This window comes from Cryptomeria japonica, chromosome 9 (assembly GCF_030272615.1).
Source record: "Cryptomeria japonica chromosome 9, Sugi_1.0, whole genome shotgun sequence".
NCBI lineage: Eukaryota > Viridiplantae > Streptophyta > Pinopsida > Cupressales > Cupressaceae > Cryptomeria > Cryptomeria japonica.
Genome location: NC_081413.1, coordinates 473471682 through 473499012, shown reverse-complemented (window position 1 = coordinate 473499012; position 27331 = coordinate 473471682). Strand labels below are relative to the sequence as shown.

The following is a 27331-nucleotide window of genomic DNA, read 5'->3' as shown; positions in this document are numbered from 1 at the left end:
TGCCTTAAGAAGGCGTTGGGGCATAATGTAGTTCCCTCTTCTTAGTTGCCACCATTGGATGAGGAAGGGAAATTAGTTTTTATTCTAGAGGCTAGATTGCTGATTACAGGGAACATACTCTTAAGGAGGACTATCAAAGAGTACTTAGTAAATTGGAAAAACCTATTGGTTGAGGATGCTACCCGCGAGATTGAGTAGATATTGTAGTATCCAGATTTGCAATTTCTTGGGGGCAAGCAATTTTGAGGAGGCAGGACTATAATGCCCCTTCTCTAAGCCTAGTCAGTTTGGTGTTCGTTAGCCTATTCCTTAGGTTCCCATAGGCTAATGTGGATGGTTAGGGGAACTCTATTGTTCTTAGAGTTATCTTAATACTGTTCTTTCAACATTTCTATTTTTGGCTTTGAGCTTTGTTGTTAGTGAAGATTTGCGGTGATGCTTTAAGAAGCATTTTCGGTTACTTGGTTTGTGCTCCAGACTTGGAGCTCATGGCTATTTTTAGTAAGTCACCGTTTTTGCACCGTCATCGTCCCTTGGCACCAATATCATTTTGGCACTATCAATTTCTACATCCGGTGTCTTAGTGATGCATTCCGTAAATCAGGCAGTTTATTTATATAAATACTCAATTGTTTTTATAATATTAAAAAATATGACTTTAGCCTTTTGGAGTGAGTGCCCAAGTTGAGGAAAAAGATTATTTTAATTAAATTAAACATTATATGCCAAAATGGGTATAGGGATTTGAAGAAATATAAAAGGGTCTTTATGGAGCTCATTTCATTATGCTTGAATTTTCTGTGAAGGATATGTTGCTGGGATTTCTCTAAGAACTTGAAGATAGAAAGCTTCTTGAAGAATAGCATCCATGGTGGTGAGAGATCTTCTCTCGGTGTTTGTTGATAGGTTTATCAAGAATCTATGTTGGTGCTTCATTGCAGGTGATTTATTGAGGTTTTGGGTTTGGATTTTCATAGAGAAATGATAATATTCATGGTGTACTGACAGTTGGTAGTATTCTTCATTGGGCAACTATTAATAGGGATTTGTGGAGTTTGTTGGGTATTTTTTTTTGTCTATTTTGCAAAGACTTCTACTAGGCCGTACAACTTGGAAGGATGTTAGGTAAACCACATATATGGCCGACTAGGGCGGGATATTGTCAAATTGATTCTGGGTGTTGATCTTTTGCACTCTTAGTTGCTTGGTGGTCAGGTTTGACCATTGAGACCAAGGTTGTCAGGTGAGCAGTTTTTATTTAATGAAATCGCCCCTTTGCCAGGCCATCTAATTTTCCTGGGCTCATGTGTGGAGCTTGCTGGATGCTTGTGTGGAGTTTGGGAGGCCTGATTTCCTTCTGTTTGATTGATCCAAATCTATTTGAATGGTGCAAAAAGAGTTTATGATAGCTGAGGTCACATTTGAAGGAGTCTGGAGTGTAAACTGCCATGTCGCTCTTGCTGCAGCACCTTAAATCTGTTTGGAAATTTGCTGGGAGTGCTCAGATCTGTCACCAAGTTTATTTAATTTCATTTTCTAAGGTTGGTTGCTGGCTGGAGATGCAATTTTGTCTATTGGGAGTCTGGGTTCATTGCTCCATGACTGTAGCAGCCCATAATAGCCTCGTTGCAGGTCTGTCTACATCCATTATTAAACTCAGACTTATAATATTATCGTTCCATAAGCTTTTTTGAGGTGTTTAAGTTGTTTTTAATGCATTTGTCCATGGCATGTAATGATTTAACCATTTCAAGTGGAATACTTCAATAAAATAGTAATTGAAGCCCTGTATGTGAACAAAGAATTGTCAAAAAATCCTGACAGCAGTGAAAAATCGTATGCATGTGTTTGTTGTTGAATCAGATTTCAAGAAACCTCAAAACAAAGAAACAAAAAAAATTCAGGGTTGTATGTTACACCAGGTTACTTAGAACCCACCTAATCCATCCATTGCACCCAAGATCCGAGGGGTACACAGCACAAGTGAGACCCTACTAACTGCAATAAAGCTAGCAGAGGTAGTGCATAAATCAGTAGCTAAATTAGGTCGAAGGTCATTAATCACTAAACCAGGGTTCAACACATAAATTAGCCTAGGTCAGTACTGTTGAGAACTAGATCCATTAGTGGGTGAATAGTATCCTCATTACAAGAGAAGATTCAGATTTGTAAGTGATTTTAGGCTTGTAACCATAGATGTGATCTATAGTGATTCATTACTTGGGCATTGAAATTCATTTGTTTGTATAAGTGACTCCTAATTTGCAAATTCTAATATATTTGGTAGTGTGTGGATTCTTTCTACCCTCGGTTTCTTTGCTTAGATTCTTATTAAAAACATCAATTATTGTGTTGGGTATTCAATTCTCTGTTCTTGATGTAATTAGAGTTTAATTTGGGAAGTTTGTTTGTATTTCAGCAGCTAGAGAACATAACAATTGCCTCTGAAGAATTAAAGACCACATGTTAGGCTTCATAAAATTACTTGCTTCTTTGAAAAATAAATCCCACCCCAAAAAGTCCATTGCTATCAGAAGAAAATTCCTTATTTTTGCCCTAAAACAATAATTCCAACTTAACATGAGAATTGCATCATATTAGTAAATATAACTTTATCAAAATTGATGAAATTTCATTATGATATTCATTTTATATTTCTATGAGTAATTCTGAAAATAGAACTTATCTTGATTTTCTGCAATAATTCTCCTTCTACTGTCTTGCCAAAGGTCAACAATACTCGGATCAATAAATCATTGTTCAGCGCCCAAAGTTGATCATTGTGCAGCGCCCAAAGTTTGTCAAAGTTAGGAAAAGACCCCATCCCTCTAACCTTAGCCAACCCCGTGGGCCTCGACCCTGTTTGGTTTGCAAGTACTAACTAGAATTCAAAACTGATATCTTGATGTATTTGCTAGATTATTGTTGATTGCTTGGTCTCTCTTTATTGACATTTCTTGAGGGATTGATGAGTGGATGCTTAAATGTCGCTTGAATGAATTGATGCATGAATGTTTGATGTTTGAATGATTGAGGTTTGTACAATTGTATGATTGATTGATTGATTTGATGATTTTATAAACTGATTCTTGAATGGATTTCTGATTTTTGTACATAGCTGAAAGAATTGATTTTTGATGATCAATTTCTGAATTATGTTTCTCCCTTCATTAATCTTTCCTTGATGCATTGGTGAGTGATGATGTATTGATGTTTACTTGGGATTATCTCCATATATATATCTTCTTTATGGAAGAGCCACACTCTTTCTCAAACTATCATTACTCTTGAAAACATAATTTAATTTACTTGCAAAGTCACATAATGTTCTATTCTCAATCGATTGATTGAATGCTTGTTTCCTTTATGATTTGATGATAAATTCCATGATTTTTCCAATGAAATTTGGCCTTTATATCCATTTCTTGAAGGGGTCACCACCCTTTACAAGAATTGAGTCACCACCCTTCATTGCTGCCTTTGAGAATAATAATTATTTCCAAATTGATTCCTTCATTTCCAATTGATGATTTATTTATTCCTTGCTTGATGATCTCCTCCCAAGGAATTGATCTTCCTTTTATATCTTATTCTCAAGCGAGTCACAACTCTTCATTTCATGCCTTTTGACCATTCATTTTTTTTTTTGTTGTAATTTTCATATTTAATTTATCATGAAATCCCATGTCCAAAAGGGGACATTACAATTTGCTTTGCTATGTATGAAGGGTGTTCAGTTTTATTTTTATTTTGGAGACAGGACATTACACATTTCAATGTAGAAAGGAACTTGTTAGTTGTTTGAAATAAATATATAAACATTATTTTGATCTAAATAAGCAGTTATTCTATGCGTAGTGATAAAAAAAGAAACATTACTCTTTGATTTGCAACAGGTTATCGTTATTGATAACAGGTTGATAAGTGAAAGGCTTGGGATCTGGTGCAGGGTTTGGATTTTTGTGTTAAAATGGGCAGCGGGTTCCAGCTCAATATAACAGATTTGAAGGATCGTTTGATTGGGTCACTTGACACTCCATTTGCTGGAGCAGTACTTTTTGGAGTTCATGTTGATTGTAAGTTCAAAATAAATATTTGATATAAAGGGTATCTTTTACATTTGTTTTTTTCCTTTGGACTTGAATATGGGCGTGACTATCTATATCTTTTGTTATGCTGTAGGGCACATAGTTGTGGAGGTTTTACTTGTGGCAGTAATTGGTTTCTTACTGTTTCAGAAGAGTTATCAACCTGAAAAGCGTCCTCTTACAGAAAGGGTTGGCAATATTATTGTTTTTTTTTGAAATTCTATTCTTAATATCTGCATGAAAGATTTTTGATATGTTTTTTTTGGCATTTATTGTTAAAATTCAGACACTGGCAAGCAGATTCTGCACTAAAGAAAAATAATCCTAACTGCTTACAAAAATCTCTATTAAAACAATAGACCTGAGAATGACGACAACTGAAAAAAAGAACAACACACTTTAAAAATTGTTGTTTATTAAACTTAAACTGAATTACACTCGAACACTGTTTTTTATATTCTATGTATTTTTCTTCTTCTAAGTTGTGTGCCCAAGATCTATTTTATAGGCTAAGAAAAGCTGTTTCTAGTGCCCATCTGTAGGAGAGTACCAACCAAGCAACACATTAAAAAAGTCAGCACTCCCTCTTTGTGAGGAAGGTTTTCTCCATCAAACTCAATCCTTCACTCAATATTTCAAACTTCTCTTTTGCTTGGGGCTTTGTTAAAATGTCCACAACTTTGCCATCTGAGGGTATGTATAAGGACCACCACTTCTTTATGAATTCTATCTTTGAGGGAGAGATATCAAATGTCTACATGCTTGGAGTGATTATGAAACACTTGATTCTCAGAGAGCTTGATGCAACTTTGATTGTCACCGTACACTATTGTTGGCTATAACATTTGACTATTCCATGGCTAACCTTAATGCTACTACTGCCTGCTCCTTGTTGAACTACGATATCACACTTAATTTGAAGTGGAAACAAAAACTTGAAATGCTCTTCCTAGTAGTAGCATCATCTGCCCAATTTGACACCACAAGACCATGCAACATTAACTCTCCATCTTGAACATATCTCATCCATGATGAATTGTGCCATTTAAGTATCAAAGCACATGTTTTGTAACAATTTGTTGAATTTACCTTGTCTCTATCACAAACTGATTCAATGTGTTCCTTGCAAATAATAACTAATTGCTATTACACAAAATGATCAACCAAATCTAATGTTGAATCTATAATCATATTTTAGATCTGGAACTATTGGAGTATCAAGGAGCTTAGAATTCATCATTTAAAATATCGTTAGAATCTCTACTGTGTATTTTTCTGGAATTATGCAGACTTTTCGTGTATCCTGCCACACTTCACAAACTATAAAATAGTGCATCAGACAGATGTCTTTATTATCAAAATCAGATGCTAACTCCCTCTTGCACCATTTAATGAGCTTCTCATTACATATAAGAATCAGGTGATGCACATATAGGACTAAAACTAATAGATCAAATTTATTAAATACATAATAAAGATTAGGATCTGTGGTACATATAGTGATGCCCAAATTTAACAAGTAGTCATCAATCTATGAGTAGCTTCAACCCATACACAGTCTTTTTCAGCTTGCCTGTGCACTTCCAATGATATAGGCTGATTTATATAACTGACACTATTTTGTGATTCAAAAAAGTTGGTTTTACATCCATTTGATATAAAGGCCAACCAAAATTGGATGCAACAGACATAATTACCCTGGCAGATGTGTACCTTGCAACTAGAGCCTTAGTTACCGGTTCGGGTTCGAAGAACCCGGTACGCCGGTACGACAAGATTTTGAAAAGGGGCTGGGTTTGTTAGTACAAAAACATGTAAATTTATTTATTTATATATATATTTTGATATTTGTGAAGCCTATAAGCATGAATTAAAATTTGCATGTCACATAGCATCATATAAACAACAAAGCAAACATAAGCTTGTAATTATAGCATCATGATGATACCATAATAGCATCATATAGATCAAGTTTAATATCAAAATGACAAAATTTACAAGTATCATTGTTTCAACTTTTAACAATATAAAGTTTAATCATCAAATGGATCATCTAATTCATCCTCCTCATTGACATTGACATTAGATGAGCCAATGCCACTTGCACTTGCACTATAAGTTGGCTCGATTTCCGAGTCATCAAGTGTCAATGCAAGAAGCTGAGAAGCAGGAGCATCCAAATCAGTATGCTCTGGCTCTATTTCCCACATCTTCGTTTCCTCTTGTGTGTAGTCACATTGTTTGTGTGAAAGAAGACGTAGGTTGGAATGCACGTATACTAAATTCTCCGCTTTTTTTGATAGCAGCCTATTGCGCTTTACTGAGTGGATGAAAGAGGAAACAGATGAACTAGCAACCTATGAAGACAAAGTAAACAATTAAAGTTATGCATCAATAAAAATAAAATTACTAGCAACCTATGAAGACAAAGTAAACTATAAATAAACTAAAACTTGTAAATTTTAAATTTAATTAATTAAACTTAATTGTGATAAAACTTTTATAGTGAGGGGTTGTAGGTGTTGGAAGCATGTGCCATGGAAGTAGCACCAACTATGAGCATCCTTCTTGGATCTATGACGAAGTGCATCAACACTTAGACCGTTCCCATTTGCGAATTCTATGAACTCATTTGTAACAACATCTCGGAAATCATCATTAGGATATAGTCTAAGAAATGCTGCCTTGTACCCATCAGATACTTCTAGATCTCTCCATGGTGGAATCCTTCCTGGTTTATCAAGAAACTGATTGCTATAGTACTTAGGTGTCAAGGCATAGGCAAGAAGATGCAAAGGAGTGGTCATCTTATTCCACCTTTCTACAATGATTGCTTCCAGTTCTTTGAAGAATTTCTCCTGGGGGTCATTCTCTTTTTCATTTATAGTGACCTTTATTTTTTCAAGCATTGAGTCAATGCCATCATAAATCTCACCCATGCAAGGCCTATCCATGTCTGTATAGCGAATCATGCTCATGATGGGCTCAGTGATACTTAGGAGATATGTAACAAGATCCCACCATTTCTCATTCAATATTCTCTCCCTAATTTTTTCTGCCCTCTCAGTGCTACTCCGCTTCCATACAGTCCAATTGGTGCTGATCACCATATTGCATTGTGCCACTCTAACTTTTACAAGTCGTCTTAAGACGATTGTGTTTGATGCAAAACAGGTCTCAGCAACCTATAACACAAATTAATGCCAAATGATTAAAAAATAAAGCCAAACTTTAAAGAAGAATACACAATATAGCTTACACAATGATATTATGAACATTGAAAATTAAAAAAATCAGAAAATGTAAAATTAAATTACTATTTCACTTACCTTCAATAGCTCCAAATTCGAATAGGTTTTAAAAATCCCTTGAGACATGTGGTGGTTTGTGATGAACATCTGTATGTCCTCAGCCTCTCCATACACATCTCTGATCCATTTTATTTTTTGCCCAATCCTTTGTAGCATAAGATTGAGTGAATGTACCGCACAAGTTCTCCAAAAGATGTGATCATATAGTTGCTCAACCAATAAACCAGCAGCTCTACAATTTTTTGCATTGTCCGTTATGACTTGGACAACATTGCAGGGTCCCACTAACTCAATGGCAGAGATGAATATTTTTGCAATAAATTGGCCATCTTTTATTTGGCCCTCACAATCCACAGCTTTCAAAAACATTGCCCAAATAGGGGACACCGCTATGACATTGATCAAGGGACGGTTTTTAGCATCTTTCCACCCATCTGAAACAATTGTTACACCTGTCTCAACCCATGAATCCCTTATGGGTTTCAATGCATCTTCAACCCTCTTCACCTCTTTCTCCAATAATGTTCCACTCACCTTCTCATAATTGGGGCCCTTATACCCTCTTGGAGCCTCATTAACACTTTTTATCATTTGCTTCCAATACGGGGAGCGAACAACATTGAAAGACAACCCATTTGCATAAATGCACCTTACTATATCTTCGTCAACATTGTCTCTACTCTCATTTTGGAATGCAGTTTCTAAAGGCCCCTTTGTTCTTTTACGTGTCAAGGGTGGTTCACTTTGAGGTTCATTTGTGGCAAAGAAGGGGTGGTCTTCTACTACAATATTGGGATTAGAAGGGGCTTGCATTCCCCTTGTTTTCTTTGATGCGGTTTGGTTCAATCTATGGGCTTCTCTCTCTTTTGCCGCCTCATGCTCCCTAATATATTTCATCACTGTCTCATTTGGTATAGGTTTATCATCTTTTCCAAGGCATTTTTTGATGCCTCTTCCTTTTATTCCACACAAATTGCCTACCACCCGATAATATGAACTATTACGTTCAATACCACATCCTTGGCAGCTCCAACAAAATCCCCACCTCCTGAAAGCTGTTTTATAATGTCAACATACTTCCATAAAGGAGAATTTGGATCATTTCTTTGTTTTGCAATTATTTGTTCATTGCCAATGGAGGAAGATGTAGATGCCATTCTAGTTCCTATGGCAAGAAATAATATAAACATATTCAAAAACAAAAACTAAATAATGAAAAAAAATTCAAGTTTCATGTTTGACAATTTGTGAAACAAAAATAGTTGGAAAAAAATGTTAAAGAACCTACCTCTTGCAGCCAATGGAAGCTTGAAAATGTATGGAAGTTATGCTGCAACACTTGTTGAAGCTTCAAAAATCACTCTTCAACTCCTCCTTTTTGATCTTGGAAGCCAAATTTTGTTCACCCTTTCTTCAACTTGCTCTCATAAAACTATTGTTTGCAACACAAATGAGGTGAAATGAGTGAATATAATGTTTTAGAAGTCACTTTTAGGGTATAAGTTTCACTTTTTAGAAGTCACTTTTAGGGTATAAGTTTCACTTTTTAGAAGGCGGAATTCAAAAAAAAATTAAACATTGCATATATTTTGCTGTTTTGGGCCGTCCAGCCACTCGAGTTTGACTTGGGTCCGCTCGGGTTCGACCAGGGACGAACCACCTCTGGGTTCTTCGAACCCTGGTCGAATCCAGTTCGAACCGGACCTGAACCAGGAACCCGTTCGAACCAAGACCGGTACTAGGGGGGGTCCAAGGGAGAACCTGGTAACTTAGACTAGAGCAAAAGTTTCATCATAGTCAACTCCCTCTTTTTATGAGAACCCACATGTAACAAATCTGGCGCTGACCTTTTTTATGCTCCCATCTAATATTGCACTACCGCCAGGAATCGATCTATTATCTTTCTAACTAGTTTAGGTACAATTTTATAACTATCATTTTGAACAATAAGTTACATTCTTTTGTCATGGGATTTTGCCATACCTACTCTGATTTTGCCTCCTCAAACCTGGAAGGTTTAGTATCAATGATGGGTGATGCTAATGCAACATAACTTGGATGCTTTTTAGGTGGATGATCCACTTTGAAAGAAATTTAGGTGTTCTTACTTGTTCTTATACCCCTTGCAAAGTTCGATTAAGCCATTTAGGCTTCCTCGCTCTTTTAGATGACGCTAAAGTATCTTCATCCTTATTAGCACTCAGCTAATTTTCTCTAGAACTGCTGTAATTTGCTGATTAAAACTTGAAACAAGAAGTTGTTCACTTCAATCTTCATGGGAGGCTTGTGAGGCTTATAGGACCCAACATCCTCATCAAATTTCAGATCTTGGCTCACTATTATCTTTGTTTGTGATGAAATACAGATTTTGTAGCCTTGGAAGACTTATTGTATGTCTCAAACAATGTTCCACGGGGTTTTTTGACGAGGGGATGTGGGGACAGGTTTCGGGGATAGGGGACCAAGGGCCTAAGTTTGGGGACTGTGGTGTTGATATACATATAGGACATGAAAAACTAGTAATAAAAAGGTGTAAGGAATAAGTGTAAGAACTGTAAATGAAACTTTGCCCCACTATGTAAAGTTTACACTAATAAACAATAAAAACATGAAAAGTTTGCATTGAAAATTTGAAATTTGAACATTAATAATGGTGGGCAGAGTTTTGGAACTTTGGGAGAAAGTGCAGACCAAGAATAAGTATAAGAATTGCAAATGAATCTTTGGCATACTAAGTGAAGTATAAAGTTTTAAACTAATTAACATAAAAAACATGGAAATGATTGCATAAACAATAAGAATGGTGGGTGGAGGTTTCGGGTCAAGGGGCAATACCCCTTGTATGGGTCTTGATTGTGGCTTTGACCATGAACATGCTTAGATTTGCAACAAGGGATATGTATAATGTAGATTTTTATGATCATGCTTCATCATTGGCTTATTACTTGCTTAAACTTATAGTTTGATGGGGGGTTTGGGGGCAACACCAAAGTGAGGTTGGGTGTAGCACCCCTCACGGTAGTTTGAGGGTGAGAGAGATGTAGAGAGATAGGTCTAGATCTCGGGGGAGAGAGAAGAGAGTGAGATAGGGAGAGATAGAGAGGATAGAGGAAGAGTGATAGGGAGAGAGATAGGTCTAGCGTTCTTGGGAGATAAACAGATTGAGATAGAGAGAGCGAAAGAAGTTGATAGGAGCTTGCTGATTACTGAAATTTGACTGTCTGAAAATCTATAAATCTTCTAAAACCTAGATTCTGCATTATAACTCCTAGAGATTTGAAATCACTCTCAAACATCATGCCAATATATACATGAAATATAACTTAAAGTATGTTACATAAAACCCATATTGAATTGTGATTTATACTTAAATGTTATATTTCGTGTATATATTTTGATGAAGAGAATGGAACTGAGTTGAAGACAAGGATGCCATTTTAACTAAATTTTCACCATTTTTTGCTTTAGGATGGGAGACTCCTAGGCAACCTTGAGATGGCCAGGGGACTCTTGCGAGTCTGTGGGACTTCTCGACGGCAGTGGCGGTTTGGCGAGGGGATGTCCCCACCTTGTCCTTATGTCTTGGGGATGTCCCATCCTGGAAACAAGGGTAAACAGGGGGGACACATCCCTGTGGTACATTGGTCTCACAGACATCCTTTAGGTTGGAGGATTTAAACTTAGTCCTTTTTTCTTTTGACACATGTATTTGGCTGGATAAGCCAAGGAAAGGCGCCTCCAAACTTCAAAGGAAGAGCTTGGTGAGAGCATACTTCAAGGAAGACATTGGAGACATGATCATTCTGCTAAACAGGATAATGGGAAATCCTCAAGGTGCTCCATTCGAGCCCTAGATGTATTATTTCATTAATGAAATAATGAATGGAGTGAAAATGATAGACTGGGCCCAGATGATAAGTGACAACTTGGACAGCCAGTTGAGGAACCTAGAAGCAAATAGGACCTTCTTCATGAGCTCGTACCTGTTTTATTCCTTGGCTAGAACCTACAGATACAGAGATCTCACTTGCAGAGGGGAAGTGGGAAACAAAGAAAACCAGTTTCCAGTCTATGATTGTTATCCCCAGCTCCACATGGAAGAAAAATTCCATTTTAAAAGAGTGAATGATATCTTCCTCATGTACATCACACGAACGTTGCAAGGTGGACTGCACCAGAGACCTTCTCAAGAGTCTATGGACTTCATCAGTAGATTTAAATATTGGTATATCCAATACCCGAAGTTCACCTACTTCAGAATTCAGGGGTTTACTTGGTCTCCCTATAAACTTCCAGCTTACCCTACCAACCGAGTTGTGTTACTTGAGGTTGTGAGGCAACTGAAGGGGTACATGGCGATTCAAAGAGATAAACAGAAGAAGGCAGGAACTTCCTCTCTCACCATTGGTAATGGGCTGGAAACATGCCCATCGTCACAAGCTGCTGCGACTGCTGAGGAGGAGGTGGCTTGGTATCTCTTTTATTGGTACAAGGCGAGGAAGAATTTTGATCCGTTCCACAAAATAAAAAGGGTCGAAGGGATGACATTTGAGCATAGAGCTGATCTAGAAGATTATTGGGCTAACGCAGTCGATAGTTTCGAGATCAGGAAGAGATTTTGGTCGAGGATCCCTTTGAGCATGGTAAGAGCGACAGAGGTGTTTAGAGTTGCTGACCATGTAGAAGACAACCTTGAGCTTCAGCAGCGGGGCTTCGAAAAGATGAAGAATGAACCACTAGCCTTGATAAATTGGGCAGAGGGAGAGAAATCAGATCTAGCAGACCTCATGAGGTCGGTGGTTGAGTATTCTAGGCGGTGGACAATCTAAAAGGACAAAGCAATTAAAGTCTAAAGGTGTGGCCTTGACCTATGAATTGATGGGAGTAGATGACTCTTTGTCCTCCAACCCTTGTATCTCTGCAGGTAATGCTCGGAATCCAGAGAGTGTTGGATCTCGGTTGAGGAAGGAGTTAGGTGGAAGCTCCAGAAAGGTCACAAGAAAGAAGATTGTAGGGGAAAGACGGGTGTCCAGCGAAGGTCATTCCATCTTGAGTGCTGCATTTGTCGTACCTGATCAGAATGCCGATGAGGAGCAGGTGATGGACATGTGTATGATTAATAACGAAGTAAGAGTGCCTTCTCCTTTGATCGAGGATATAATGAAAGTAGTCGTCCAAAGTCCGGACAGAGAGCAAATTGAAACGCCTTCATCCCTAGTAATCTTCTTGGATGGTATAGCTACGAACCCAGGAGGGACATATGATGGGTTTGATCAGAATACCGCAGAGCAATCAACTATCCCTGATTGGCTAAGGGAGAGGATAAAGGCTAAGGTCCCCAAGGAAGCCTGTTTTGAAGAGATCACAACAACATTTCTGGAGAACGTGAATGAGACAGTCATAGCCAAACTGCCCAGGCCAACCAGAAAGTTCTCGTTGATTCAAAGAGATAGTGAGGGATTCAGGACAGTTCAAATAGCTGTGCCGAAGGAAGGGAAAACTCGGGACAGTGTTGTTGTAGAGGACTACAAGATCGCCACTATAGAGCTGGGTAAGCCCACCCAAGACCGAGAGGTCCAATACTTTGATGACTCTTGTAACGCCCTGAAGGCAAGTTTAGCTTAGGAGAGAGAGAAGAGAAAGAAGGTTGAAGAAGAAAACCAGCAATGGAGAAAGTATGTCCTCCATCTTACTAGGCCACTTAACCATGAGATCCCGGTTACCCCTCTAGAACCTCTTCAGCAGGAGTCGATGAAGGATTATATGAAGGGCACGTTCACACAGGCCAAGGAGTGGATTTCAAATTCTTCAGCACGTGCTGATATAGTGGTAGAAAATTTAGTGTCAGCACGAGTCGGCCTCTTCGCTGGTCAGCCGTATCCAAGACCTAGCTACCAATTGGTAGGACTTGGAGGAAATTCAAGACGAAATACTTCCGCATCTGAAGGTTATCCGAGGCTTGTCGAAGAGAAGTTTGGTGGATGCAGGTGTCATACAGGCTAGGGATAGGTATGTCTTCAATACCTGGTATTATGCCTTGGTCACCTGGATTGAAGTTTGGAAGAAATCCGAGACTAAGTGCTTTGAGGCAGAGGAGAGTGTTAGGGAGTTCTTGAGCAAGGTGTTTCATGTAGTGTCTGAGATCTGGAAGAAAGAGAGTATAAGGGAGAAGCATTTGCAGGCAGAGAACCTGAGAGCCAGGATTCAGTCAAGCTTCTTCAAGGACTCAGGGATGATTGACAAGGGCGATCTTTCGAAGATTGCAAACTTTCTCTTTATCAATGAAAACTTTCTTGCCGAAGCGGTTGAGTGGGAAAGCATCCTTGCCACATGTACCGATGATATGGACATCATCAACTTCCAAATTAGCAGCTTGCCAAGTGTCACTATGGAGGTCAGGCTTATTGTGTCCAGGTACATCGAATTTGCGAAAGAGGAAAGTGGACGCTCACCTCAGTGAAATTAGCAGCTGTGCCACATGTCACTTTCTTATTCATTTAAGCTGATAGTGTTTTGGGAAACCCTAATTAGGGTTTGTAGCTTTCAATTTGGGCCCTTGATCACTGTTTGATCTCGGCCGTTCATTTATTTTTGAAAAACTATATAAGGCTACCTCCTCTCATTTGGAGAGAGTGAGGTTTTTGATGTATTGTTGCGTAAGGTCATTTCCAGATAATATATTGCATGTGCGCTTTCTCTTAAGGCTTTGTAATCCCTATTGTTTGAATGATTTGCATGGTTTCAATTTCCTCAACACTTAGTTAAGGTTAATTTAGATTTGCTTTCATTGTTGTTAATTTGAATGAAGGATTTGATAAGTGTCAATTGATGGTGTATCTCTGCTCATACTTTTGGTGAATGGATGATTTCCATTTCACCGTGCAAAGTTATTCTAAGCCCATTCTCTGTGCATCCCAACATCTTAATCATAAGCACAATCCATTGAAGATTGCACTGGCTTTGTGTAGTTGTCCCTAGTGTGGCGAAGCAAAGTTTGGGTTCCCGAGAGCACCCAGTTGATATCGTCTCCAGAATTCATAGGATTAGATTAGCTTTCTCAAACCCTATCACTTTTTTTGAAAGTCTAAATCCTGGAAAAATAAAAAAAGAAGAGAGCCTAAAATTCCTAAATCCATCTAAGTCCAACAGTTCAAGACATTTGTTAACGTAAGTCCCCCTTGAGATTTTCAGCATACACTACCCAAGAAGCTATTTCACTAAAGTCGCTTGTTCGCATATATAGACCTTGGAATCAGTAGTGATTTTTCAGGAGAGAATAGAATACCTTCAGGTATCCTATTCTAATGTTTGGTAGATGATAAAACAGACACCAACACGACGTGCGTGAACTCTGCGGCTTAAACGGGCTGACTGTGTGAACCTTGCGGCTTCGACGGATTGGCAGAGGTAGTGATTCGCTGAAAAATCAGATCGAGCGATTGAGATGTGGGTTGCATGAAGTTTCAGGCCATATTTATTTAAAAAATAGATGAAACCCTAAAAAGCGCAGCATGAAAAAAATAATTTCAGAAAACACGTCACCGGTTTCCCTCCGTACGAATTTCATCTGAATTTATGCGATTTTTTGAAGTTCAGTGAATTTCGAACTTGAAGGCAAAAATTCGCCGAATACGGTGACTTAGGATAATCAGACAAAACTATCCTCCTACTAGTAAGTAGATGCCTATCAAAGATTAACCAAGCCATACCAAAAATCTTAATGATCCTTCTCTAACTTAGCAAGGATGACAAGCCGTGTGAGATCCTGGATATCATTTAATAATTCTACTAGGGGGAAAATAAAGATAAGCACAGATTACATCTTATTCCAGCATTGCCACTCCAGAGGTCTACTAAGGCAAAAACTATACTCTTAGGGGCCAGAGAATTAAGTAAGGCCACACGAAGATCTATGCTATCATAAGTCTTAGAACATGATACACTACTTTAAATAAAAGCCAAAACCAAATAACTACCTGGAACAAACAGCCATAAAGAACAACTGAAGGAGTGCATATCTATTTATTTGAGAAATTAAAATAAAACATGCTTGTCTATATATATATACATAAAGGTATGTATATATATGATCCCAGCATTGGAAAGAATTGGGGAAAAACAGAAATACAAAATATATATATATATATATATATATATATATATATATAGATGTGTGTGTGTGTGTGTGTGTGTGTGTGTGTGTGTCTACCAAAATATATATATAACATAATTTATCTCTGTGTGTGTGTGTCTACCAAAATATATATATAACATAATTTATCCACCAATACAAATATAAATAGATATGAATATATATATATATATATATATCTATAAATATATATATATATATATATGTATATGTATATATATGTATATTTATATAAGAGTATATATACATATATAAAGTATTTATACCAATATAAATGTGTATATATATAGTGAATATACGATAAACAAAGGCTAGATAATAAACAAAGCAAACAAAACATAGTGAATAGCTAAGCCACCAATCTGTCAAAACATTGTTTTAATATTTCACTTACCTGCATCAAAATCCATCTTACTGCAAGTGACCAACTCCTGAAAGTAGCTATGCTATCCATTGAGTCTTTAAAAGAAGCATTCAGGCCTAATCGTATAACTTAATACACTATAGGTATATGCCTTAGGGAAGCAAATTCCTCAGGCTCATTAAAGAGAGTCTGTACTTTTGGATTAACAACATTTAAAAGTTCCAAAAAACGGAGAGAATCCAGTCTGACTGTTCATATAGTATTCTAATAACAGCATGCCCTACACAACTTGTCTCTAAACAAAAGGGAACCCACAGGGGCCACAAACTTTCCCTAGAAACCAGAAGAAGAGGGCTTCCCTTTCTTCCGAAGCCATTCCTCCTTTGTCGCTGCCTTATCAGAGGGTTCTGCTTGGCTCTGCATAGATGCATTAGGAATCTCCTCCTCCCCTGGCTCAACTTCAATACCCTCTTCCTTCAGGTAAATGGGAAACCGGTTCTTGCATCTCAGCCACTTGATATGCAGAAGCCAGATCAGGAAATTGAGACTACGTTGTATGACCGGCCCTCTTGCTACGAATTCACTCTCATCTTCAATCTCTAAGATGGGGAACCTCGGCAGAGGTCTGTTCTTCCACATAAATCTATCATAGTGCCTTGGCTTTGGCACAGTAAGTTCCTCTGCCACGTTAATAACCGCCCTATCCAAGTCTCTCAAGAAGTCTTTCTTAAACACACTACGACATATCTTCACCAGCTCCTTGTCAATCTTGTAATGCATAGCTACCGCTAGAAACATGGCAGCTATATCAGAGTTTACCCTTGTCCTGTCTTCATTACTGATAAAATCTTCCCCCAGAATCGTCCTGAATGCCCTAATAACCAGGACACGAGGAAAGACAATAATGGCTTTCAGCCTTTCATTCTTAATTTCCCCAAAGAATGCCATTTGTCTTTTCAAGCCTTTCAGACTTAGCGGTGTGTCCATACTGTAATCCCACTATGGCAGACTTCTGACCTAAACTCAAGACAAACCCTAAAATTACACTGCCAACTTTAAAATTGATGACTCTTGCTCCTTTATAAACAATTTGAGAAAAGATTGCCACCTCTACATGTGCGAATTAATTACACTATCAAGAATGCCTAACACCACAATAAAGCCTGCGGAATATGCGTCCTTCCCCATATGATTTACCGAAGTGACAGTAGAATGATGTGCTATACAGATTTACTAAGGATGGGATTAATATTTCCTTTTCTCGAAATCATTCCTAGATAAGCCGAATTATTGAAGGAATGCCGAATTAAGGAAGTCAGAGAGCATAATTAATAATGAGGTAAGGCAAGAAATGCAATTTATAATAGCCTATGAATATTTATATCTATATATATATATATATATATATATATATCTGAAAATAGAAAAACTCATTAAACTCATATGTATATACGATGCATATTTATACGATAATATAAACATAATTAATATAGATATATAAAATTTATAAAAATCTATTTATAAATATTTGTGAGAAAATATAAATACGAACGATGGAGGAAAAATAAATGAAAATAAAACAGGAGAAATATATATGCAAGTATAGATATGAATATATCTATATGTATATATAGTACATAAACTCTAGAAATATATAGATCTAGAAATATTTTTACTATAAGATAATAAATAGATCACAAAAAAGTATCTAATTATATTTCCACGGCCTGGAAAATATGAATACTCAGCAAAGAAAATATAAGCGAGTAGAATATATATATATATATATATATATATATATATACGTGTGTATATATCTTACAAGTATAACAGAAGACATACAAAAGAAATATAAGAATATCTATATATGTGAATCTATGCAAATAAATAAGTTAATATAAGCAAATAATGATATAGACGAAACACCAAATATATATATATATATATATGTATGTATGTATGTATGTATGTATGTATATATATCTTACAAGTATAACAAAAGACATACAAAAGAAATATAAGAATATCTATATGTGTGAATCTATGCAAATAAATAAGTTAATATAAGCAGATAGTAATATAGACGAAACACCAAATATATATATATATATAAATATATTTATATACATATATATTTATATATATGTATATAAATATATATATGTGAAAATACAAAATAAAATCAGAAGTAACAAAAATGAAAAAAAGAATGTGTATAACTATGATTGAGAGAATAAATATACGAAAAATATGCATATATATATATATATAAATAGAAATAAATATAAGTGAATATATAAATATATCTATTAAAGCATAAATTGTTGTAAATATGACAATATATTAATACTTATATATATACTAATATATGACAGAATATATAAAACACACACACACATATGTATGTGTATGGATACGAATATGTATATATATGTGTATATATATATATATATATATATATATCCATACACATACATATGTGTATATATATATATATATATAATTATGCAGGTGTAAATAAACAGGAGATTTAAAGAAACCAAGATGGTGAACTACCCCATGCCTACTCTTTCTTCCCAGATACCGTCTGTACCTTGATTAGCTAGGGAGTCTGCCAGCAGATTCCCTTCTCTATAGATATGATTAATCGTAGTATATTTAAAATGCTTTAGAATCTCCGAGGCTCTAGCAACCAAATTATTTAGTCTCCAATTTGGGGTACTCCCTGACCTCAATGCATTAATTGTTAGTGCAGAGTCTCCTATCTCTAATTTCTTGATTCCCAGGTCATTATAGAGTTAGAGTCCTTCAGCAAGAGATTCTAGTTCGGCTTCATTATTGGTTGAGGACCCAATAGGTTTTGAAAACCTAGCTACAATCGCGCCATCCCACAAGTGAATAACACCCCCAATCCCAGCTACTACAGGATTTCCTCTCAAGGCCCCATCAAAATTGAGCTTAAACCACCCTTTAGCTGGAGGTGACCACTTGTAGACTTTCCTCAGGTCTATTGCTTTGATTCCTCCCACACCTACAAAGGGTGGTATGATAAGGCCTTGCCAATTTTTCCTAAGTATCTCATCTCTAAATGTGAATTGTAGATTATTAAGTTTTCCTATGCTCAATTTACAATTAGCGACTTCGGTTATAGGGGCCTCTATTTAATTCCAAAGCTGCTCCACAGGCATAGCCATGTCCTTAAAGATTCTCCTATTCCTTTCCTTCCATATCTCCCATAGAAAGATCGATAGGGAGATAATCCATAGTACTCCAAAAAATCCGGATTTAAGATGAGTAGGCCAATCTACCAAAACTTCTAACAAAAGGTTAGGCAATGCTGTTTGCCAGCTAAGTTTGTTGATCAACCAAGCCCATCCTTGATAGGTGTAGTTGCAATTGAGAAATAAATGATCTACTGACTCTTTTGCCTGGAGGCAGAGAGGGCATCTACTAGGACCAGCATAACGTAATTTTTAAAATCAATCTGTGGTCAAAACTCTCTTTTGCATTGCTGCCCATAAGAATAGACCTGCTTTCGGGAGGCATAGTTTGTCCTAGCACAACGTAATTGGGAGCTCTGTTTTGTTGGGATAAAGTTTGTTATAGAAGAGATTATATCCTTCCTTGACCTTATATTCTCCTGACGGGGCATGGGACCATATAAGGGTATCTGGTTTAAAACTGGGAGCTATCTTCCGTTGATCTAAAATTTCTTTAATTATTTTATATTCTTCTTTCTGCAATCCCAATTCATCTGCAAACTTCACCCCCAACCCAGAGCAGGGTCCTCCGGGTTGCAGATTACGTAATCAGCCACCAACCTACCCATCTTTACCTCCAAGGCCTTCTTCAAGGGTTGATTATTTAATACCTTATCTAAAGGGGGATATCCACCCCAAGAATCGTCTCGGAAGAGGGCTTGATCACCTTTCCCAATGTTCCACGAAAGGTATTGAAGGATGACCTCTCTGCAACTGACTAAGAAATTCCAAATTCTTGAACCTTTTGGCGGGTTCTGGGTTCTGAATATACTAATCAGATCCCTTGGATCTAAATATTTATTAGCCAAAATGCTAACCCATTTCCTTTGTGGGTCCTTAAACATTTTCCAAACTAACTTAGCCCCTAGTGCCTTATTCTGAAAGGCCTGGTTTTTAATACCTAGTCCCCCTTTCTCCTTAGGTTGACATATCTTATCCCATGCTATTAAAGCAAATTTCTTCTTATCTACCAACCCTTGCCAAAAGAAGGTTCTAAGTTTTTGGTTTAACTTGTTCTCAACCCTGTGGTATAGGATAACACGTCATCTGGTACTGTGGAAGAGCTGAAAGAACAGATCGTAACATATTTACTCTACCTGCCGCTGACAACCATCTGGCTTTCCAGCTTTGCAATTTTTGATCTAGTTTTGTCAATATGTTTTCCCGAAGATTTGATGACTTCTAACTTTTATCTACAGGTAAGCCTAAATATTTGCACGTAAGAGATCCTAATGGAAACCTAAAATATTGGAGATTGCTCTGTCCACTCTAGCATCCGTATTGAAGAAGAATAGATTGGATATATCCTTGTTCACCTTTTGGCCTGAAGCTTTGGAGAACCAATCTAAAATAAGTTTGAAATTTCTGGCTTCTACTATGCTACTATTCCCAAATAGAAGAGTGTCATCCGCAAATTGTTGATGGGTGACAATAGGGTGATTGCTAGTGATTTTGATTCCAGAGATATTGCCCAACTCGTGGGATTTTTGAATGGTCCTACCTAAGGGTTTTGCCATGATGATGAAGAGGAAAGGGGATAGTGGATCCCCTTGCCTCAAACCTCAAGTGATTTCAAAGAAACCTTCGGGAGTTCCATTAACTAATATTGAGATCTTAGGGGTTGATATGCATTCATAAATAAGATTGATCCAAGATCGATTAAAAGCCAAAATTCTCTGAGCATTTGCATAAAAACCTCCAATTGACCATGTCATAAGCTTTCCTAATATCCAATTTCATCAACATGCAGGTTTGATGATTGTGCTGAATAGAATGTATGGCCTCCTGTGCTATGATAACCCCATCATAAATGGACCTACCTGGGACGAAACCAGTCTGTTCCTCTGAAATAATGGTATATAATAGTAGTTTGAGATGATTAGCTAACGCTTTTGAAAACACCTTATATATGGTATTGCAGAGAGAGATAGGTCTGAGATCATTCATACTTTCCACTTTTTCTTTTTTAGGTATTAATGCTAAAAAGGTGTTATTGATTTCCTTGAGAAATCTTCCAGAGCATCTGGCTCCTTCCAAGGCCTTTACCATCTCATCACCTAAGAAATGCCAACAAGCCTGAAAGAAGCATGTTGCGAAACCATGAGGACCAAGGGCCTTGTCCGAGTGAAGCTACTTTAAAGCATCCTCAATTTCCTGTTTTGTGAATTTGCCATTTAAGAAGTTATTTTGCATATCTGTTATTAACTTAGGAATATAATTAAGCAGGGAGGGTTGAGTTGTTAGGTTGTGTTGTGATGTATTCACACATCGCCCCATTGCAAATGGGGACCCCTGCTTTTTGCTTTCTAGGGTTTGTTTTCTAGGTGTTTAGGGTTTGTCTGTTAGCCTTTGCATTTTGAGTGTCGCCAGGGGATCAATAGGATGGTAGGCTTTGCTTGAGCAAGGTGAGTCTTTGGGGCCCCAGAATTAGGGTTTCTTTGAGAGTCTTCCTTAGGGCCTGGTTTTGATCTTGTTGCTAATTGTGTCTTGCTTTGTGAGTGAGTATCATCCTTGAAGGTCTGAGTTAGGTCGAGTTGGTGAGTGATGAAGTCTGGAATGTAATACTGATCTTCAAATGCCCTGAAATTTGGCTAAGTCTGGAATGTCTTGATCCTGAAATTTGACTAAGTCTGGAAAACTGAAGAATCCTCCAAAAACTAGATTTTGCAATATAACTCCTGGAGGTCCGAAACCACTCTCAAACATCCTGAAAGTATATATGGAATATAACTTATACTTAAATGTTATATTCCATAAAATGATCCTGACGGAGAGTCCAAAATGTCAAATTTTGCTCCTGACCCTTCCAAAGGGTCCAGAGCGAAATTCTCCATAGGACATTCTACTTTGACCAAAACCTAGAACTAACGCATTCTCAGGCTTGAATGAAGGAAAAAACGCTTGTTTGAATGAAGAAATGTGAAAATGAAGTCAGGATCTTGGCCAAGATTAGGAATTTCGCTCCTGACCCTTCCAAAGGGTCCAGAGCGAAAATCTTTATAACTCTTGTTTTCCTCCTTATTTTGGCTAGGCGTTGGCTTGATGGGAGATGAATGGGTATGTTTTTGCCTTGAGAGGGAGTTTGATTGATTTTAAAAACAAGATTTTGGCCTAAAGGAGAATTTCGCTCCTGACCCTTCCAAAGGGTCCAAAGCGAAATTCATCATAAACTTCATTTGCTACCTTGTTTGACCTTGAAACCTTCTTCCTCAGGTGGAAAATGATCTAAGTTTGCTTCTTGAAGTGGTTTGAAGTTTGAAAAGTGAGTAATCTAGCCTAGAATGAGATTTTCGCTCTTGACCCTTCCAAGGGGTCCAGAGCGAAAATCTTCTTAAAGCTCATTTCCTCCTAAGTTTGACTAATTTTTGATTTGCAGGGTATCTTGGAAGGAAGGATGGACATTCTTGTTGCCTTTGAAGTGTTTGAAAGCGTTGAGAAATGAAGGATTTTGGACCAAAAGGGAAATTTCGCTATTGACCCTTCCAAAGGGTCCAGAGCGAAATTCCTAAAAGCTCTTATTTTTGCAATGAAGAAGATCAAGTTTTGATTTGTTATGACATGGATGGAAGAGAAATAACTTGTCTTTGCCTCTTGAGGTCGTTTTGAAAGGGAGAAATGAAGAATTTAGCCCAAGTCAAGATTTTCGCTCCTGACCCTTCCAAAGGGTCCAGAGCGAAAATCTCTCTAAGAGGCATTTCTTTCCTTGTTTAGCCAAATCTTGATGACCAAGACATGATGAGAAGAAGAATGAGCATGATTTAGCCTTTGAGAATGTTTGGAAGTTATGAAAATGAAGGATTCTAGCCAGGAAAGGAAATTTCGCTCCTGACCCTTCCAAAGGGTCCAGAGTGAAATTCCTTATAAACCTACTTTTTGACCTTTCTTGGACAAGGGCAATGAAAGATGAAATCCTACCTTGCAAAGAAGTTTCAAGTTGAAAAATGATGATTTTTGGTCAAGAATGAGAATTTCGCTCCTGACCCTTCCAAAGGGTCCAGAGCGAATTTTCTCAAAACTTCTTTTTGCTATCAAGTTTTTGCTAGGTCAAGTGTGGGATAAGGCAAAATCAAGAGGAAGTTGCCCTTAAGAGTGACTTTAAGTTGCTAGAGACCATGAATGATGAAGGAATTGAGCCTAAAAGTGATTTTCGCTCCTGACCCTTCCAAAGGGTCCAGAGCGAAAATCCTTAAAATCATCTTTTCTTCCAAATTTTGAGCAAAGCCAAGCTTGGAAAAGCATGAGAGAGGTCATTTGGATTGCTTTGGAGTGGATTTTGGTCACCAAGAATGCAAATTTTGAAGCCAAATGAGATTTTCGCTCCTAACCCTTCCAAATGGTCTAGAGCGAAAATCCTAAAACCCATCATTTTCTCCAAAATTTGTACCAAGCCATGCCTAGACCAAGGTGAGGGATGCCCTTGAGATTGTCCTTGAATTGATTGTTGTCTCAAAAAATTATGATTTTGGGCTAGAAAGGGAAATTCGCTCCTGACCCTTCCAGAGGGTCCAGGGCGAAATTGTGCAAAACCTATCTTTTCCCTTAGTTTCATGCCAAATCTAGTGTGGGTCATGATTAAAGAAGGCCTTAGGAATGACTCCAAATTGCCAATTATTATCAAGATTGAGGGAATTGAGCCAAAAAGTGATTTTCACTCTTGACCCTTCCAAAGGGTCCAGAGCGAAAATCCTAGGATCACCTACTTTCTTTGCAAGACAAGTTAAAATTTTGATTTTTATGGCCTAGATAGGAGTGAGGCAATGTGTCCTGAGCCTTGGAGGTAAATTCAAGTTGAAATGATGGAGAAGTAAGCTACAAGCAAAAAATTCGCTCCTGACCCTTCTAGAGGGTCCAGGGCGAAATTCTTATAGGGCATGTCCCTGGTAAGACTCTTGAACAAACTTAATTTTGATGTCTTCTTGTTGATGATTTAAGGTATAAAATGCTATGTTGAAATGAATTTATTATGTGTCCTTAATCATCTTTTTGTTTGTCTTGCAATTAAAAGGCGACCTTCTCCGGTCCAGCATCAACAAGGACGACCTTCTCCAATCCGGCATCAACAAGGACGTCCTTCTCCAGCCCAACATCATCAAGGATGGCCTTCTCCGGTCTAGCATTGACAGGGACGACCTCTTCCAGCCTAGCATTTTAAGGGAAGGTACACCATCCATCCTGCACATCAAAGACAAAAGAGGATTAAAGAAAGGGTTTGTTGAAGAAGCAGACGGTGCCAGAAAAGTTAATTAAAGTCATCTTCTCAACATCATCAAATTGAATATATACCAAGTTGCAAGTGTCAGACAAGGTGGCGTCCCAGTCATCATCCCTTCATTTGGATTGGTCCACCTCAACATGTCCAGGTTCAATGTACCTGACTCATCAAAAAAGACACAAATTTCGATGTACCTACCTCGGCTATCCATTGGTCGAATATTCCAGAGAAGACATGTGTCCAAATAATGCAATTATTTCATTGGTCAGAATTAAGTTTGTTGTAACAAACCCTAATTAGGGTTTTCATTGTAAAATCTTGGCCATTGATCTCAAATTGATCTAAGCCATTGAATTGTATTGTGGGCACTATATAAGCCTGGCTCTTCATTTTGTAAAGGCTAATAGTTAGTCAATAGTTAGAGAATAGTTAGTCATTAATAGCTAGAAGGTTAATAGTTAGTTCATAGAGGTTAGAATAGCTAATGATTAATAGCAAATAGAATAGCAGTTAGAGTAGAATAGAAAGAGAAGGCAAAGATTGTTGCCAAGATGTTGTTGTAAAAGACTTGTAAACTTCATTGAAGAAATGGTGAAATCTATGGGTCGATTCAACAATTTGCATGGTCTCTATACTTCTCAGATTTGATTTCATGTTATTAGATGAGTGGAATAAATGTGTTTGATTGATGGTGAAATTTGTATATCCATACTACTAGCAGTTTGTTGATTGCAGACTTGCCTTGTGTAGTCAACTGGAATCATTTAGCTTAAGCTTAACTTCAATTGTCGCTTCTTCACTGATATGCATCAGCTTGATGGTGTCTATGCCTATAGCGATGATCTAAACATCATAAAAGTTTTCCTCCGAAGATCGCACTAACCTTGTGGAGATGGTCCTGGGATGTCAAAACAAGACTCAGTTAGAATTTCATCAAAGATCATTCATTGCTCCTACATTCTTAGTGTCAGAATTAGATCCTTTCCTCGCCCTCATCCTTTTCCTTTTTTTCAAAAAATCTAGGCTAGTGAAATCCTGTGTTCCAGCAATGTTCAAAGCAAATCAGACGTTTAGTCATCAAGTGTAAGTCCCCTTGTGATTCCAGCAAAATCACATCATACCACAAAGAGCTTATCCACGAGTAGAGAACCTACATACAAGAACCTTGGAGTTGCCTCAACTGATCCTTCGGCGAGATCTTCAGCAGTCAGGAAACTTTGCTCAAGAGAGGATAAGATACCTTTGGGTATTTTATTCTGTGTTCGCATGTGCCTGAAAAACACATCAACAGGGAGGATACTTCGCTGTTTAGTAACCTTTGGAAAAAGGAAACGACTTCATCTGCAATCTCCCCATGTTCCTTTAGAACCAAACCTGACTCACTGCTGATTTGGGTGATTTTATTTATCCTATTTCTGTGCTTAGCAGAGGTATGGAAGAACTTGGTGTTGTAGTTACCCTCTGAAATCCGCGTTTCTCTGGATTTTTGCGTCCAAAAGATTTCTTCTTTGGACAAAATGTCTTCGTATTTTAGAAGTAGCTCTTTCTCCCTTAAGACACTGACTTGGTCCATCCCCTCTTTGATAATTTTCTCATTTAGGAGAGACAAGTCCGTTTCTATTGTCTTTTTGGCTAAAAGATATTACCAAATGTCTCCTTATTCCTTTGAAGAAGTTGCCTTTTAATATATTTAAGTTTGGTGACAAAGCAATAAAGTTTTGATCCACCAATATCTGCTTCTTTCCACCATCTTTCTACATTTTCTAAAAAGTTTTCATTCTTCAGCCACATTTTCTCAAATTTGAATGGGTATCGTTTGGGTTTAGATTCCTCTACAATGGTGAGTTGGACTGGGAAATGATCCGAGCTCGAGAAGGGAAGGATGCGGGCCTTGAAGAAATATTGAAATTCTAAGATTTTACCTTTAAAGAGTAATCTATCCAATCTTTCAACAATATTACTGAAACCTTGCCTTCTGTTATTCCAAGTGAAGGAACCATTGTCAGTAGTAATATCTATCATGTTGTGATGATTAATCCAGTTTCTAAAATCTATTAGAGATTTGGGGTCACTTCTTAACGCCCTTGACTTTTCTGAGAGATCAGCCATGGCATTGAAATCCCCTCCTAAAACACAATTCCATTCTGGATGCGATGATAGCAACTGGCTGATTTCGTTCGATATTGCTGACTTCTCATTTGTAGGGATGGGCCCATATATGTTAACAAAGAGTGAGATTCATCTTATTGCTGAAGTTCTTTACTAGGGAGCACATCGAAAATCTATTACATGACAAAATGTCTACTAATACCTGCCTTGGATCCCAGATAATGCCTAGAACCCCAGATATTCCTTCCGCAGGGACCACTTCCCAAAATAGGTGGCCAAGATGTCTCCTAAATTTATCTATCTCTTCCTGGTTTAGTTTGGTCTCCTGGACTAAAGATGGTTCGGCTTTAACGGTTAGAATGCAGCGTTTTAAATTACATTGCTAACATTCCACGTTATGATTTTCATGGCTGAGCGGGAAGGAACTTCCCCTTCCCTGCATGTAGAATCGTGGTTATTGTGGCTTGCTCGCTTGCCCTATAGCTTCTCCATCAATGTTTCTAAGCTCTGACAGAGATTTCCTACCCCTACGCTTAACTGACCTCACGACTTCCTCCAACTTTGTGAACTGGTCAAAAGGAAGTTCTAACCCTAGATCATTTGCTTCCTGCTCAAATAGGACCGGACCATCAATCTCATTCTGGGCTGGGATAACTTGTTGATCCAATAGTTCTAATTGCTCCTGTACATCTGCCTTAAATTTGTCCGCATCTAGCAGTAGTTGCTGCAATTCTGCTATATTATCTGAAACCACTTGGCTCTCTTCTCCTTGCTTGAGAGGGCTAGCGCTAAGACTTTTGCTTTTGTCCTTCCCTTTATCTTCTCCTGAGCTTGA

At 37.6% G+C, this 27331-nt stretch overlaps 1 protein-coding gene across 4 annotated transcripts in view; it reads left to right on the top strand.

Annotated features, from left to right (window-relative positions):
• The window catches only part of LOC131075955 (long chain base biosynthesis protein 1b), a 108448-nt gene that overhangs the window by 21681 nt on the left and 59436 nt on the right, over positions 1–27331 (top strand). For 2 of the 4 annotated variants that reach the window (XM_058012946.2, XM_058012947.2), the window contains 2 exons: positions 3950–4076; positions 4183–4277. In XM_058012946.2, coding sequence (XP_057868929.1) covers positions 3971–4076; positions 4183–4277 — 201 coding nt within the window. In that variant the 5' untranslated portion in view covers positions 3950–3970. Of the gene's footprint in view, positions 1–3896; positions 4077–4182; positions 4278–27331 lie in introns of all 4 variants that reach the window. The other 2 variants (XM_058012945.2, XM_058012948.2) reach the window with 2 other exon arrangements.